Genomic DNA, 17,357 nt, shown 5'->3' with positions numbered 1-17,357 from the left:
ATTTAGTCCAATTTATCATTCGAACTGGTATGTCGATGTTGGTTAAAATTTTTACTAGTTTTTTTGTGCAAAATTGATATTTCACTCTGTATGTATGTCCATAATTGTCGGTATTATTCAAAGACAAGATATAATCGACTAAATTAATTAATGCTAAACAATTAAGTAATACAAATCTGTCAGTAGTACTAGGACTCTTTATGAGGCTAGAACTATAAAAAAATTATTTTTTTTTGTTTTATTACGTAGGTGGCTGTGATTTCACATCTGAATATCGTTTTCAAACTTGAACAACTTTTCTAAATGAACTCTTTAATAATGTCGAAAATAAGGATAGTTCACTCTTAATCAAAATTTCTATTTTTTGTTCTCCTTTGTACACAGTTTGGAAATTTACAATTTTGACAACTCAAATCCAAGTTTCCCGCAATCCACCAATTTGTATCAAGAATAAAATTTTCTGACAAATGGATAATAAAAAAGTTTCCCATATGGTGCAAACTTTTTGAAACCCACTGTATACAGTAATCATAATTTTTCTTGGTGGGTTTTCGCCTTTGGGAAATGCCTGGGTGGCTCATCGGTATCAAGGTTAGGTTAGATCTAAAGTGAGTGGGTCTACTCGACCCTCCACCGCAACCCGCAAAGGTTTATTGTGCCTCACATCTATTCACACTCGGCCAAATAAACCCAGCTTCTCAACGAAGCCAACCAGTTTGTATTGTGAGTGGTCTTTCAGGTCAGATGGTAAGAGTACGGATCTGTCGAACTCTAAGAACCTGATTCGGTCCCCAGCGGGGCAGGCACAAAGTATATGCTCTGCTGTTTCACCATTTTCCAAACACACACTGGCTTCCGACAGTTCAAGTGTCTGCATATGATGATTCAAATGACAGAGACCAGTAAGAAGGCCTGTTAGACATCGTAGTTGATCCCTACTGCAGCCCAACAACTGTTTGAAATCAAGCTTCAAAAGGTGAATAAACGCCTTGGAGTGAGCCAATCCTGGAATATTCTGCCAGAAGTCCATAACTCTTCTTGCCATCCAGGTGTTGAGTGTTTGTTTGGCAAAGCCCAAAGCGATGCTAATGACAGGTTCTGGTCCAATGAAGCCGCTTGCAGCACCCTCCTTTGCAAGAGAGTCAGCAGCTTTATTACCTTCCAGGCCAGTATGGCGAGGAATCCAGACCAGAGACATTGTTTAAGTTTTCCTATCGAGAAGAGTCGTTTTTGGCAATTGGCTACCAATTTAGACGTTGCTCGGTAGGAGCTAAGAGCTTCTAACGCCGCTTGACTGTCCGATAATATTTTTATTGGCTTGTGTGTGAGGTTGGATTCTTCAAATCTCTCTGCACCCAATTCAATAGGGTAAATTTCTGCTTGAAATACAGTCGCATATATTTCTACGCAAGTTGATATCTCTGTCCTGAGTCTGCGACTGAAAACACCTGCACCAGAACCGGAAGTTGTTTTTGGTCCATCTGTGAACCAACAACTATCCGCTCTTAATATTTCCTTCTCCCGTCGGTATCCATGTTGCTGACCTCGGGTATAGAGTATAATATTCTGTATCGATCAGTATACAGGGTGTAACTGAATAAGTGTAAAACATTCAAGGAGGTTATTCCTCATCAAAAAAATATAGGATCTTTCATATAAAGAAACTTCATTGGAGCATCCCTTGTTAAGGTACAGCCCCTTAAAGGGGGTACATAAAATTTGAATAACAATTTTTTTCACAAGCACTGAAAAAGTTACAATATTGAAATTAATCTGACGTTTTGTACTACCAAAAAGACACTTAGCCAGTAATTAATTTGGTTTACCCCATGGTTGTAAGGGGTGGAAAACGCAACCCCAAAAATGCATTTCCAATGTAACTTTTCGTCTTATCATTTGTTCACCATTTAAAAATGTATTTCCGATAGCCTGTTTCAGTCTAAATAAAAAATGTCCCTTGGGTTTTTTGCCTAAAATAAACCAGTTCGCAGCAAAAAATTATTTTAGGAACAACTACAGAGATACATCGTCATAAATGAGAACTGGATGTATTGTTATTTTGTATTTAGTACCTGCATTAAAACATTAAAAGGTAATAAACAAAACTAATTTATCAATAACAAAATACACAACATGTAGAAATCATAGTAAATGTTCAATATGTCTACCTTCAGACATTACGCATGCGTCTAGACGTCGGCGCATTGATCCACGTATTCGTTCAAATATTCCTGGAGTCTCTCTGATTACCCTGCACGCATCAATGATGCGGTTTCTCAAGTCCTCTACATCGTGAACAGGAGTACGATAAACCAAATGCTGTAAATGGCCCCAAATAGAGAAATCGAGTGGATTGAAATCCGGGGGTGGAGCGGGCCAGTTCTGGGGTCCTCTCGACCTATCCACTGATTTGCATATATTTCAGTTAAATGCTGACGTGCTACTTAACTAAAATAGGCGGGAGCCCCATCATGCATAAAAAACATATCCCTTCTGATGGCCAAAGGAACTTCCTTCAGCAGTACTGGATGCACTTCTCTTAAAAATTGAAAGTATGCCTCACCATTTAATCGAGGAGGTAGAAAATGAGACCCAATTAAATCATCCCCAATAACTCCGAGCCATACGTTAAGAGAAAACTGTTCTTGATGGTTAGTTTCCAGCATCCAATTGCAAAATTCAAGACGGTTCGGAAAGTCTCGCGGTACCAGTGCCTGTACTCGTTGCAGATGGTAAGGGTATAAGAGTTGTTCCTTTAAAATTCGAAATACCGTCATATGATCCACATTTAGCTGGAAAGCAATCTTTCTAGTACTGGTAGTAGGTTGTTCTTCAATCAAATTAAGTACTGCTTCCTCAAGCTGGGGTGTTCGTACTTCGCGATGGCGACCACAATCCTGCGTTCTTTTGTCGAATGAACCATATTCTCGTAATCGTTGATGAAGTCGAGCAAATATTCTATGTGAAGGATCCTGCCGTTGAGGATACATTTCAGCATATCTTCTAGAAGCTTCTAACACATTTCCCTGCGACAGACTGTAAACGTAATGCATATCAGTCATTTACTCATTTGTGTATGCCATTTTAATAACAAGTGAGTTATCAAAGTAACAAATTAAGAACAGAACAACAACACACAATTAGTATTAATTCAATTTCGAAAATTCGACAGCGTAATACTAATTTAATTGTCACTATCGCTAATAGCGACCTGCTAGATAGATTAGTTTCGTATTTTCGCATTTATGACAATGTATCTGTGTAGTTGTTCGTAAAATAATTGTTTGCTGCGAACTGGTTCATTTTGGGCGAAAAACCCTAGATCTGAACCTCTTTCAGTTGTATTGCCAATTGCATATGCAGGAAATTTTCTGTGAAGATTCCTGCACTGACGCCTGTCGGATATAATTCAACGCCTTTCGTGGTATTAGTCAGGGGAATAGTTATTGTCTGATAGGTGTCAGTCCATTAAACCAACTGTGTAGGTATATCGAGACTGGCTTCAACGTTTGAAGTTCATTTCTTTAGGTTTGTTTACTGCCAGTCTTCAAGCATAGCCCACTGACTAATAAGAAAGTTTTTCTTCCTCATTCAGAGGAATCGGGCAAACTACGGATATGCAGTTGGTTAGTACCTCGTCCACTAGATGGAATGACATTTTGTGATGTTCGCTGCAACTTCGGAAGAGGAATGAAGACAGTCATTCATTCGGGTTTAGAATGTGGTATTTTTAGAGACACATTTATTGATATTGCATCAGGTGGCCATGATTCGACGATCTATTATAATCTAAAGATCTCAGGTGATAGAAGAAAATAACAATCGCATATTTCAATAACTAGTATGATGGATAAGGTATACATTTTGGTGTTTATTTTTGACGATTATAACGATACTAATTTATTTGCGGTTGGATTAACAAAAATTTACGAAACTAACAAAAACAACAAGCTAACAAATTAGTATAAATATTATTGATGGTTTCAAATGATGATAAACTTGATGAAAATTATGAAAAAAGTATTACTCAAATCACTAATAAATGTGTTTATTTTTGACAATTTTAACGATACTAATTTATTTGCGGTTGAATTAGTAAAAATGCTATTGACGGTTTCAAATGGTAATAAACTTGATGAAAACTACGAGAAAATATATTACTCAAATCACTAATGAATGTCCTAATATCTCATTTCCAATCAACTGCTCCTCTCCTACCTGATAACATATATTTATCTGTATTGTAGTGAAATATTACATAGTCATTCTAACAAAACCTAACAAAATTAACTGATAACAACTTCAGTGATACACTTGAATTATTGAAAATCTGAATTTATTGTTTCATTGGATTAAATATTCTAAAAGCATTATTTTTTGTTCAAGACACATTTCAGCTCGTTTAATTTTTTCTCAACGTTTCGTAACATTTCAGGAGTTATTTATGAGAGCGCGTAGAATTCTTTCTTCTGGCATTTTAACAGTGGCTGGTGGTGTTGCATAGTATACTCTTTCTTGTACATATCCCAAAATGCAGAAATCGAGTACATTGATATCTGGTGAGCGGGCAGGCCACCATAGCGTGATCATTAAAGTGCTCTATTAAGTAATTAAGAATTTCTCCGGTATTAAGAAGTTGTGCTCCATATTGATGGAAGTGTATTCAACTTTAAAGTGCTAAAAGTAGATTAATCTTGACTTCGTTTCGAAGAGAAACTTAAGTGCTCATACCCTGTCAACTTACCTTGAAACAGTATCTGTCCAATCATTATGATTCTAACGATACCAGCCCAGACATTGGCGCTAAACCTTTCTTGAAAATTGACCTTTCTCATTGCATGTCGATTTTATTGGCCCCAATACCAAATATTTTGCTTATCGCCATCGTCAGCATACTAATGTTAATGTCACTGATATTTCAGTATTTTTCCTACTGATTCATGACTTATCTGTAGTTATGTCTGATGTTTTTATAAGAAATTGTTTTATCAACCTCAGCCATAGTAAGAGGGTTAATCTCAATCTCCCCATGTACCTCTATTTCACCTCTCAATTTCCTTCTTGCCTAAAGCGATTCTAATCATTTGAAAAATTTTGCTGGGCTTGATGTTGCCGATTAAAATATATATCTCTGTGCATACAACTTAGGAACATTCTTCGAATTTCTATGACATTCTGCAAATATTAACATATCCACTTTTAAACTTCGATTATACATTACTTTTACAAAAAATTCAACTGAAATGTAATGAGAATTAAAGAATTTCTACTGACCCCTCATAAAGCTTAAGGATGTCATAAAGGAACGTACCCAACAGTAATTACCTCTTCAAACGAGTTAAACGTCAAATTCATTTCCAAAGCATTCTTGTGAAAAAAGCAAAATATTCGTAATAACTTCAACATGCATCGATTATCAAATAATCGACTTGAAGTTTTCAAGTCCAAATATTTAGAAAACGGTTGCTTACAGCGACTAGTAACAAGGGTAGCTTATTTACGTAGATATGATAGAGGAATCTATTTTTTTACTGAAAAATGTGCTAGAAGTACGCCCAAAAAAGTTATGAATCTTTAAAAAAGAAAAAGACGTGTAGGTGGCGCCCCCTACGAGTAAGAGCAATAAGAACATCAGGTTCGAATTCGACACCTCAAAAACCTCCTATTACCAAGTTTCGTTTAATTAACTTCAGTATTTCAAAAGTTATTTGAAAAAAACGAAAATAAAAATAAAACTTCAACATCCTGTATCTTGGAAACGAAGCGTTTCCGGACATTTATTTATTTGGACAATTCATATTAGAATATTGTGAGGAATCACCTCCTGAAGTTTGTCAAAGTACTTTTGAATCACCCTGTATAATGGAATACGAAGATTTAGAGTTGGAAAATACACCTCCAGAAATTGTTCAGAAAGCAATAGAGGTTTGCAATAATTTGCTACCAAGCACATCACAAAAGAAAAATATGAAATCGCTTACAGAAACTTTATGGACTGGAAAATGAAAACCAAGGTAAATTCTTGTTCCGAAAATACCGTGTTAGTTTATTTTGAAGAGTTGTCAAGAAGATTGAAATCATCAACATTATGGTCTCAGTACTCGATGCTGAGGAGTACCTCAATTATTAAAAACTGTGTTGATATATCAAAATACATAAAACTACGTGCATTTTTAAAACGCAAATCTGAAAAATATGCTCCAAAACAGTCAAAAACATTGACTTCTGAAGAAATTCAAAAATTTTTAAAAGATGCACCTGATGAAAAGTATTTGCTGATAAAGGTACGAATTGAACATTTTTAAATTGTTATCGAAAAATGAATGTTTGGTTTTGATTTCAGGCTGCTTTAGCTATTGGCCTTACAGGGGCATGCCGTTGAGATGAATTTCGAAAATTAAAAATTGATGACATGGAAGATCTTAATTCGGCCCTTTTAATAAAATTACCCGATACTAAAACCAAGGTTCCTAGAAATTTCACACTCACAAGAGAATTAATTCTACCAAATTTACAAAAAATATGTGAAGCTTCGACCATGTACAAATGAAACACGTTTTTTTTTATTACAAAAATAGCAAATGTATGAAACAGCCTGTGGAGATAAATAAATTTGGCACCATGGCGAAAGAAATAGCGAAATTTTTGCAATTATCAAACCCTGAATTATATACTGGCCACTGTTTCCGAAGGTCATCTGATGCGGCTATTTTAGTTAATGCAGGGGCAGATCTTTTAACTTTAAAACGTCATGGGGGTTGGAAATCCAGCAATAATGCTAAATCTTATATTGACAACTCCATAGCTAACAAAATGAAAATTTCAAAAAGTATAAGTAGTAGAATCCATTCAGCCCCCAGCGCCATTAAAACCTGAACACAGCAATGCTGTGGAAGCTCAGTACGTTTCCCCATCAACTTCAACTTCGACCGCAGCTAATATTTCCAATTACCGAAAACATGTTGAAACAAAACGGTCTACCAGGAATTACTTTACAAAATTGTTCAAATATAACTGTTAATTACTATTTTAATTTTCAATACTTGAAAACAACGCAACCGTAGAAAAAGTACAGTGAACAATGCGTGAGAAAATGACATATTTCTCACTGCGCTCGTGAGAAATATGTCGTTTTTCTCACTTGTTGTACAATATACTATTGTTCTTTCCAAAAACAGTTTTTCTGAAAGTAAAAAAACTGAATTACGCGAAATCTTTAAGGAATCAGAACCAACGTTATAACGAACGTTTTATTGCAAATGACCTCCTCTACAATCCCCCCTGTGATTCTGATCCATGACGTAGGGGACACCCTGTATAAACTAATTTGATTTTTTTTTTCAGATAATGTAAACGAGTATCTTAAACTGGCAGCTAATGCAGACAAGCAACAAGTACAGAGGATAAAGGCAGTGTTTGAGAAGAAAAATCAAAAAAGTGCACAAGTTATTTCACAGTTACAAAAAAAGTTAGATATTTATCAGAAGCGTGTTCATGAATTAGAGACTCATGGTTCCGCTCAAAGTCATAGACCACCAAGAGAGGTACTCCGGGACATGGGACAAGGGTTGAAGTGAGTTATTTTGTTATTTATAAGAAATTGATTTTTTTTAGTATCAGTTAGAAATCAATTAGAATGAGATCCTTTATTTTTTTCGTACGAAATATTTGAATATAAACAATCATAAATCTAATAACATCAAATCAAAAGAAAGTTACGAATAGGAGAAGACATGAATGAAAATTAAAAATTGCTGAGAAAAATCGGGCAAGTAATCAGTAGTGAAAAAATGAATACATAGTGAGAATACGAATTAAATTACTATCAACACCACACTAATAATATTTGATGTTTGTGAAATGCCTAAAGTGTATCAAAATTGCGTTTTTAATAGAAGTTAAAATTCATTCTGAACATATTTGTTGATTTTTTATTTTAATGAATGAATGAATGCCAATGTATCACAGTCATCAAAGCCCTTATATAATTATATTAAATAATACAAAAATAATTCCAGGCATAGAAATTTCGTTTATTGTGAAAATATTCTATTTTAAAAGAGTAAAAACCGTTTTCAGCATTTTAATTTTCTTCAATACATGAAGTTGGGGATCTTCTGAAGAAAGGATGAAAAAATCAAATACATCATCAATAAAAATGCCAAAAGTTGTGTAAGATCGCGTACAGAAGTATATTTGACATACAAATTATATAAAAACATACATCTGGAACAAATACTTTCAAATATAATCACCTTTTCTCGTTTAGTTTGCACAGACAAACATTCATATGGAATTGAAACATATCAGTATTCAGGAACGCTAAGCAACTTAATACATAAAAAAATCTATTGATACAAAATTTCACTTGCAAAATCCAGGTGGAATTCTAGAAGATTCGAGTGTAAAACACTAGTTTCCCTATCAGTACCTTTTTGATCAACTTTGAGAGGTGATTCACTCACTTTACATTTCCACGTCACTGGAAGCGACAAATCTGCTCTGTCACAATAAAAGTTCTTAAAAAACCATTATATAACTATAGTCCGTTCATAATTTGTCGATAGCACAAAATGAGGGCCCAAGTCATAAAACGGTCGTAAAACTCGTAAAATCATAGGCGGAGGTTCCTGAGGTGTTAATTCATTAAATATAAAGCTTCAGTTTATATTCGAAACTTGCCTTGAAAGGGTGAAGTTGTTACGAACGAAAATAATTTTTGGTTTAGTACATTTTTTAATCGCATTTAATTTACGGCTCGTTGGTGTTTCGGCGTCTACGGCAGTAATTAACGTCTCTAATATTTATTTTTCGAATTTTGTGCAGTTCGTGAGTAACTTTTTTTCATATTCCTACAAACATATACGTACCTTTCGTTCCTGCTTGTTTTGTTTGATTGCTTGCGATGGCTTCGTCATCATCAACATTATCAAGTTTTACACCGGTACTGTTGCGTACAGTCAGTAAGTCTGTCTATTCACCAAGAGAGAAGACTATTGTTTTGAACGTTCACGATGCTCTGGTTTCTCAGAATCCTACAAACACTGTTCAGAACATAATCAAGAGTTGTGCCAATATGACGGGCGTAGGGGAGTCAACAATATATAGGTTCCTATCAGAAAGAAAAAAAAAGGTATAGCTAACCCAAATACAAACGAATACTTAAAGAGGGGGAGAAAACCTATTGAAATTGATGAATTTGCCAAAAATGGTATTCGAAGGAAAATTCACGAATTTTTTTACAAAAAAGAAATACCCAACTTAAACAAAATTTTGCAAGAAGTTAGAGACGACCCGGATTTGCCTCATGTCGGACGAACCAAATTGTGGCAAGTTTTAAAAGAATTAAATTTCCGGTGGGAGAAATCAGACCGAAAATCACTTTTGATTGACCGGGAAGAGATAATATGTTGGAGAAGAAAGTATCTAAGATCTATACGAAAATTTCGGGCTGAAGGAAGGCCAATTTACTATCAGGACGAAACGTGGGTAAACGCAGATCATACTCTCACAAAAATTTGGACAGATAAAAATATATCAAGCTCCAGGCAAGCCTTTATGGAAGGCTGGTCTACTGGTATTTCCCCACCCTCTGGTAAAGGCAGTAGATTAATAGTTTCTCACATTGGCAGTGAAAAAGGATTTGCTGAGCATGGTTTGTTGGAATTTGAATCCAAAAGCACAAAAGACTATCACGAGGGGATGACAGCTGATGTTTTCGAAGAGTATTTTGAACAGATGATTGAACATATACCACCAAATTCAATTATAGTATTAGATAATGCACCTTATCATTCACGACTAGTTGAAAGACTTCCAACGACTGCGTGGAAGAAACAGGATATCATTGACTGGCTGCGGAATAAGTCCCTGCCTTACGAAGATGGAATGGTTTAAGCAGAACTTTTAAAAATTGCCCGGCAATACAAATCTAAGTTCAAGAAATACGTAGTTGACAAAATGGCGGAAAGACGAAACATCACAGTCGTTAGACTTCCACCCTACCACTGCGAATTAAATCCAATTGAACTCATTTGGGCACAAATGAAAAGCTATGTGGCTAGAAAAAATACGTCATATAAAATACAAGCTGTACGCGAATTGTTATATGAGTCTTTACAACATATTACAGAACAAAATTGGCGAGATGCAGTAAGACATGCAATAGAAGAAGAACAAAAAATGTGGGATCTTGACAATATAATTGATGCGACTGTAGAGACACAACCGCTAATTATTAACCTGCAAGACGACTCGGATTCCGAAGATGATCCTGTTTATTTTGAATTTGAATAGTTTTGTAAGTAATCGTAGTTTATATCATTTAAAAATAGGTATTAATTAAATAAATGTATCTTTTACAAATTGCAAGTAACTTATTATTTTTGAATAAAATAAAAAAATTTTTTTAAAATAAAAATACAATTTACAGTACCTACAGTTTAAGAATATTAATATATTCATTTATTTAAAGTAACTAATGTTTTAATCATATACTCTACGACACTGGTCACTCATTTCCACTCAAAATACCTACATAATCGGATTAAAAGTTTTATAGCTGTATTGTATTTCTTCAGATACAAGGTAGGTTAGTCGAAAACATCTTAAACTGCCAGTTTTAGTTTGGTTTTTGTTATTATATCATATTAGCTGTCCTCTCTGTATTTCAGTTCTCTAATGAGGGTCAAACTTGCAGTGAGCTATCAACAAATTATGAACGGACTATAGCTATTTCTGGTCATAGGAATCTCGTTTACTTAAAAGGGAGTATTTTCCTAGGAGACATTAGTTTTTAGAAAAAACTTTCTGGCTTTCTTTTTCATCACTCTATAAACATTGGGAAACGTCTAAAAGTTAAAGTCATCTGTATATAGTACCTTACAAATCTGCATTTCTATAGAGTTAAGGTAGGAAGAGAGTCCCAGGATGGATCCCTGTAGCACTCCAACTCTTTGTAAGAGCTTCTTTTGATCTGATATAAGTGACAATTAGTGCTTTTCACTAATTAAACAATGATCCAATCCATTTGTTGACATTACCGTGAAATCAATTAGAATATTATGATTGATAATGTGTAGTTGGGAATTGCTTAGCTGAAAAAGGAAAAACAGCGATGTTGATTCTTGTGTCAACTTTCGAGTTTTATCTTTTTCATGGCTTAATTGAGATTCATTGTTTTAGTCCCGAAAGGCATTGCACATAGATTAAATTAATGGTCAAATGAGAAATTTTCTGGTGTCCAAGAACACCATTGTTTCTCAGCACTCGCATATCTCAAACTTGCATAATTCATTCCTACATACTGAACGTTCATAAAATTGTCCTTAAATTCTTTCATTTTCGTAACAGCAGTGTAATTTGTGAGTTTCATTTTTTACCATATATAAAAATAATGCTCAATATTTGTCATATTTTTTCCCGAATTATTCCAACTATTATAATAATAAGATTTCTTTTGGTACCATCTATATTTCTTCATAGACATGATAGATTGATTTGTAAGATAATTACAAAAACTCTTATATTTCTGCCGTTTATCACTATCAGTAACAGAATCAATTCTGAAAATGTTGCACCATCGGTTTGTATTGAATTATCTTCTATCTTAGTCTTTCTCAAAGTGGGCGATAACGCCCCCTTGTGGGCGCTGGAGGCCTATAGGGGGGCAGTAAAGGGCATAGAGAAGATTGGGGGGAGTTGAAGCGGTTTAGGGGTGCGATGGCTAATTTAAAAATGTTTTTTTGCTTTCAACACAAACTTTACCTCTCCTTTACGCTTAACGCGCGTGTAACGCCATCTAGGGGACTAGACAGTTGTATTTCCTGTCCGATAGTTGTCAAACTGTACAGTAGATGGCGGTAAGCTTCAATGCAAAGCGAGAAGTTTCCAGTCTCCATTCTCGAAAGTACTAGGCCCGCCCGGTGCCTCATATAAAAGTGCGCGCGCCATCCAGCCAGTAATGTCATTCGACGATATTACGAAAAATAATTAATTTAGTTAGCGACTAGCTATGTAAAATGCTGTAACTGCGGTGGTGAATACTGTGAGTGGTGTCATTAGCAAGTTTTTAATACTCGATTCCTTACTTCGGCAGTTTTGAAAACAAAATTATATCGGAAGCAAAAAAGGAAAACGGCAGTATAGCGCGGAATATATAAAATATGGATTTATTGAAAATCCCACAAATCCATCTTCGCCTATGTGCCTTCTTTGTCAAAAAACATTTTTGAATGAAGCGATGAAACCCTTAAAGCTACAAGATCATTTGAATAAAATGCATTCAGATAAAAAAGACAAACATGTGACTATTTCCAAGAACTGGAAAAGACCACTCAGCTCAGCCAACTGTCTCTAAACTTTTTTCAGCGGCTTCTAAGCAAGACGACGACGGACTCCGAGCTTCCTACAATATCTTCATGCTAATTGCTCAAACAGGTAAACCTCACACTATTGGAGAGGATTTATTTTTACCGGCAATAAAACAAGTATTAACTACTGTGCTTCGTAAACCAGCGGCAAATATTATCCGAAAAGTTGCTTTGAGCAATAGTTCCGTGCAAAGAAGAATTGATGAGATGGCTGAAAACATCGAAGAGTCATTGTGCAATCATCTGAACACTTCTAAATTCTCAATTCAATTAGAGGAGTCCACTTTACCAACCAATGAAGCATTGTTGTTGTCATACGTGAGGTTTATTAAAAATGAGAAAATATATCAAGAACTACTATTTGCCAGAAATTTAGAGACGGATACAAAAGGAGAAACCATATATCATACACTGAAAAAATTTTCTGGTGAGAAAGAAATTCCACTGAAGAATATTATATCAGCTGCTACGGATGGAGCTCCGGCTATGACAGGACGTCACAAAGGCTTCATAGCGTACTTAAAAAATAAAATTCCAGATGTGCTCGCTGTACATTGCGTCATTTATAGGCAACATTTGGTTGCGAAAAATTTGAGTGAGCGCCTCTCTCAATCACTGCAATATATCATCAAAGCAGTCAATAAAATCCGAAACAGCTCTTTAAATGACAGATTATTTAATCAGCATTATGTTGCTAGTGATGAAGATTTCAACCGATTGCTATTTCACACAGAAGTGCGTTGGTTATCAAGAGGTAGCTGTCTGGCTAGATTTTACAATCTATTTGACTCTGTAATAGAGTTCTTGGAAAACAAAGACAAAGAATTGCACGACAACCTCATCACTTCAAAGAATGATATTGCGTACTTGATAGAGCTGTATAAATTATTTAATGATGTCAATCTCCAACTTCGAGGTGACGATTTGAATTTGATCAAAACAAAAAATGTCATTGCTGCTTTTGTAGCCAAATTGCTCTTATACAAGAATAATATCGGCATACGTGAGTTTCGCAATTTCCCTAATTTGTCAGCAGTATCATTCAACAACGATGACTTGCTTGTTTACTGCCAACATTTGGAGAACCTCCGCAGTGATTTCGCAGAACGAATCCAGGACACTTTAAAATTGGAAATACCGGACTGGGTGTATTGTATTTATTTATTAAGTAGGCAAGCCTAATATACAAAAAAAGAAAAATTACAAATTCATAAATATCTCACGACATTAACTATGTAAATATAGTAACATTTTAAAGTACCTTTCAAGGAAAACCAAATATACATACATATCTATAGATTATTAGGTTAGTTCACATTAAAAAATTTTAAAAAATTACAAATATCATAATGAGCTGCCACTAATATACTTATTTAATGATGACTTAAATTGGTTTATTGAATTAGATTCTTTTACAAATTGTGGTAGTTTATTAAATTCGTTTAAGCCTTTATGAAATATACTATTCATTCCAAATTTAGTGTTAGTTTTATTAATGTAAAAATTGTTATTTCTTCTCATATTGTAATCATGAACTTCATTATTTCTCAATAAGAATTTTTGAAAGTAATTGGGTAGCATTCCTTTATGCAGCTTAAATATAAAGATCATAGTCATATATAATATACGTTCTTCAACTGAAAACCAGTTTAGACACTGTAACATCGATTTAATTGCTGAGTAACGGCTACATCCCAATATTAATCGCATGCCCCGATTTTGAAGCTTTTGCAATTGCGCTATTTTGTTTTTACCAAGTAGAAAAAGTAATGTTGTACAATAATCAAAATGAGGTTGTATTAGGCTTTTAAAAATAGTCAACCTAGCATACATAGACACTTTTTTACATATACGATAGAGAAAAAAAAGTTTTTTAGATATTTTATTACAAATAAAATCAGCATGACTATTTAGTTTTAGATTTTTATCAATTATAAAACCCAAATATTTTATTTCAGTCACAATTTCAATGCTAACATTATTAATTTTTATAACAGCATTTGCCCAAACAATTTGATTATACTTATAAGATGATGTCAAAATCATACTTTTTGTTTTATTGACATTTAGTTTCAGTTTATTATTATAAATATGTTTCAATGCTATTTAAAGACCTATTCATTTCAATAATTGCCTGATCCAAATTTTCATGTATACAATAAACCAATGTATCATCTGCAAAAAGAATTATACAGTGTGATCCAGATATGTGATTAATATCATTTAGGTAAATAATAAAAAGCAATGGACCTAACACACTACCCTGGGGTATGCCACTCTCAATTATAAGTTCATCTGACAATTCTTTTCCAAATTTAGTTATTTGTCTTCTGTTGAATAAGTAACTTTGAATCCAATCGAAAACAATCCCTGATATCCCATAATATTTAAATTTTTCAAGTAGAATATTTCGGTCAATTGTTTCAAATGCCCTTTTAAGGTCGAGAAATTTCGCAACAATGTACTGATTTCTATCAATTGTATTTTTCCATTCAGTTATAAAATATTGTAGAGACGTTTCACATGAGTGTCTAGCTCTAAAACCTGATTGGTTGCCTATAAACAATTTATTGGTATTAAAGTACTGAATTAATTGGTTATATACAGACATTTCTAACACTTTTTCAAGAGTTGGTAGTATATTTAATGGTCTAAAATGTTCAGCTTTAATTGAGTTAATTTTCGGTACAGGAACAACAGTGGAAATCTTAAATTGATCTGGAAACACACCGGTTCTAAGTGATGTGTTAATTAAATTTAATATTGCGTACCCAGCCACATCAAAGCTTTTTTTAAAGAAATTATCATTTAAAATTTCTGCTTTGTTAGTTTTGTCAAACGAGAATATAATATTTCTTAGTTCATTAATTGTTAAAGGCGCGAATTCAGTGAAATTGGATTCTTTTTCAAATGTCAGCATAGCAGGATCACCCCAGCTGGAAGAAGAACTGATAACGAACGAGGAAATAAAAATAAAATTCAAAAATGAATACCAAGAAATTTGGCTACAAAAGCCAATCCCGCAATTGTACCCTGGATTGTGGTCCACCTTTCAACAATTTTTGATAGCATTCCCATCATCGTATTTGTGTGAACGTGGATTTAATTCAGTGGCAACGTTGCTAACTAAAAAGAGAAATCGGTTGCAGATTACCGAACGCGGTGACTTACGGTTGTTTTTGAGTAAATTCGAGCCTGATATTAACAAACTTGTTAAAAATTATCAAATTCATCCTTCACATTGGATTAGTTTCAAAATTCAAATTGAAATGTTTGTTTTAATAACGTGAAGAAAAGTTTTCCTAACGTTACAAAATGGTGTTTTACATTACCCTCATCAGAAAGTCTTATTTTCACATGACACACATAATTCAATTATTACAGTAATGACTGCGATTGTGATTCTCAAGATGTAGTAAAGTAAAAAAATTTGGGGTGTGCTAGAAAATAATTAATTCTCGAAGTGGGCGGTAGACAAAATAAGTTTGAGAACCTCTGTTTTATCTGAACTGAGTGAATATGTTGGTCCATTGTTATTTTCTTTTTCAGAAATGTTGGAGGTAATATTCGAGATGGCATCAGCTATGTGGGAGGCTCGGTCATGTCAAAACCCAGAGAGTTTGCTCATCTAATCAAAAACAAATTTGGGAGCGCTGACAATATCAGTCAACTTTCAAGTGAGTAGTTTTACGTTTGACCCTGTAACAATAACTAACATAATATGCCTACATTTTATCGGTTTGGATTATTACTCTTATTTTCATTTTTTGCCTCAAACATGGAAAACTGTGGTGTGTTGTATGAACGAAAAAATTCAGTTGAAGGTAATTAAAATGTACCCGCTCATAATTTCCATCGTAAAATTCATCTTGCTTTAGAAGTTTTTGTATATGTTGCATGCTGTTTTAAGGTTGTTAATGTACACATTGGGAATATATTGAAAATTGTCTCAAACGGTCCACTTGATTTATATTCTGAGTTGCCTCTTCCCAGCTGATATTTGCAAGAACTACGTTCAGTTTTTCTATATCTGCGTTGTACATTTGAAGTTCTTCTAAAATATCAACCTAATATTTTGCTGGTGGATATTAAGTGGTAATTCTCTTACCTATTCGTTGTTCTGCATAAGACAATATGGAAATGAAATAATGTACTATTTGATCAATTGGTTATTATAAATTCTTGAGTATCTCCAGATTCTACTAGGAAATAGAAACAAACACACCAAGTTCACTCTAAAACTATTTTGCATCTTTTTGTCCAACTACACATATCCATCACAGAGGCACTATCCTGTTCTATCTACAATACAATCTATAATACAAAGTGAACAAAAACACCATATTAGTTAGTAAAATTTTATTGAGGAACAGAATAATTTATAGAACAAATGTAATGTAATAAATATGATTGAACAAATTTCTTAGACATGATTGACTTTTCATCTAATGTTTGTTTTTAGATTTAGTACAATTATATATTTTTAAAGCAAATTCAAATCCAAGATAGAGTGGATGTAAACATTGACATGCCCTTCGCACGTGACATTGAAAATCCCAAGAATTGGCCAGGGTCGTATTCAGAACCAACATCTTGTTGATCGCAAATGCTATATCATACTTAGGAAAACTTTTTTATAATAACGAGTGAAATGCACAAGTTTTGCAGTTCAACGGGAAAAATGCAGATAATATGTGTAATATAAAAAGATTTTCATTGGATTTTTCACAGCGCACTCAAGCATTATATGAAAAGAGACGTAATTATTTCTTTATTGATAATTTTTATTTTATGTAAAATCAAAAGAAATATTAATCAAAATTATTCAACTGGATGAATTTGTCTCTTCATCAGTAGTGTCATCCTCACCAATCTGAATTATCAGTGGCTCAATTTGTGCCTCTATTATGTTATCAAGCTTCCACATCTTTGTCTTGTCTTCCGATATCACATGCCGAACACACTTCTCCCATTTCTCCGCTGTGA

General features: G+C 34.0%; 1 protein-coding gene across 4 annotated transcripts in view; it reads left to right on the top strand.

The window, feature by feature from the left end:
- Nucleotides 1-17,357, top strand: part of Dmtn (transmembrane and coiled-coil domain 2 protein Dmtn) — a 140,989-nt gene that overhangs the window by 105,095 nt on the left and 18,537 nt on the right. For all 4 annotated transcript variants that reach the window (XM_074186690.1, XM_074186689.1, XM_074186688.1 and 1 more), the window contains exons 4-5: nt 7,345-7,573; nt 15,921-16,048. In XM_074186690.1, the coding sequence (XP_074042791.1) occupies nt 7,345-7,573; nt 15,921-16,048 (357 nt within the window). The remainder of the gene's footprint in view (nt 1-7,344; nt 7,574-15,920; nt 16,049-17,357) is intronic.

Source organism: Leptinotarsa decemlineata, unplaced genomic scaffold (assembly GCF_025532065.1).
Source record: "Leptinotarsa decemlineata unplaced genomic scaffold, Ldec_3_MD MMD2_P_RNA_scaffold_4, whole genome shotgun sequence".
NCBI classification, from domain to species: domain Eukaryota; kingdom Metazoa; phylum Arthropoda; class Insecta; order Coleoptera; family Chrysomelidae; genus Leptinotarsa; species Leptinotarsa decemlineata.
The sequence above is the reverse complement of the archived record's forward strand: the minus strand, read 5'-3'. Positions and strand labels throughout refer to the sequence as shown.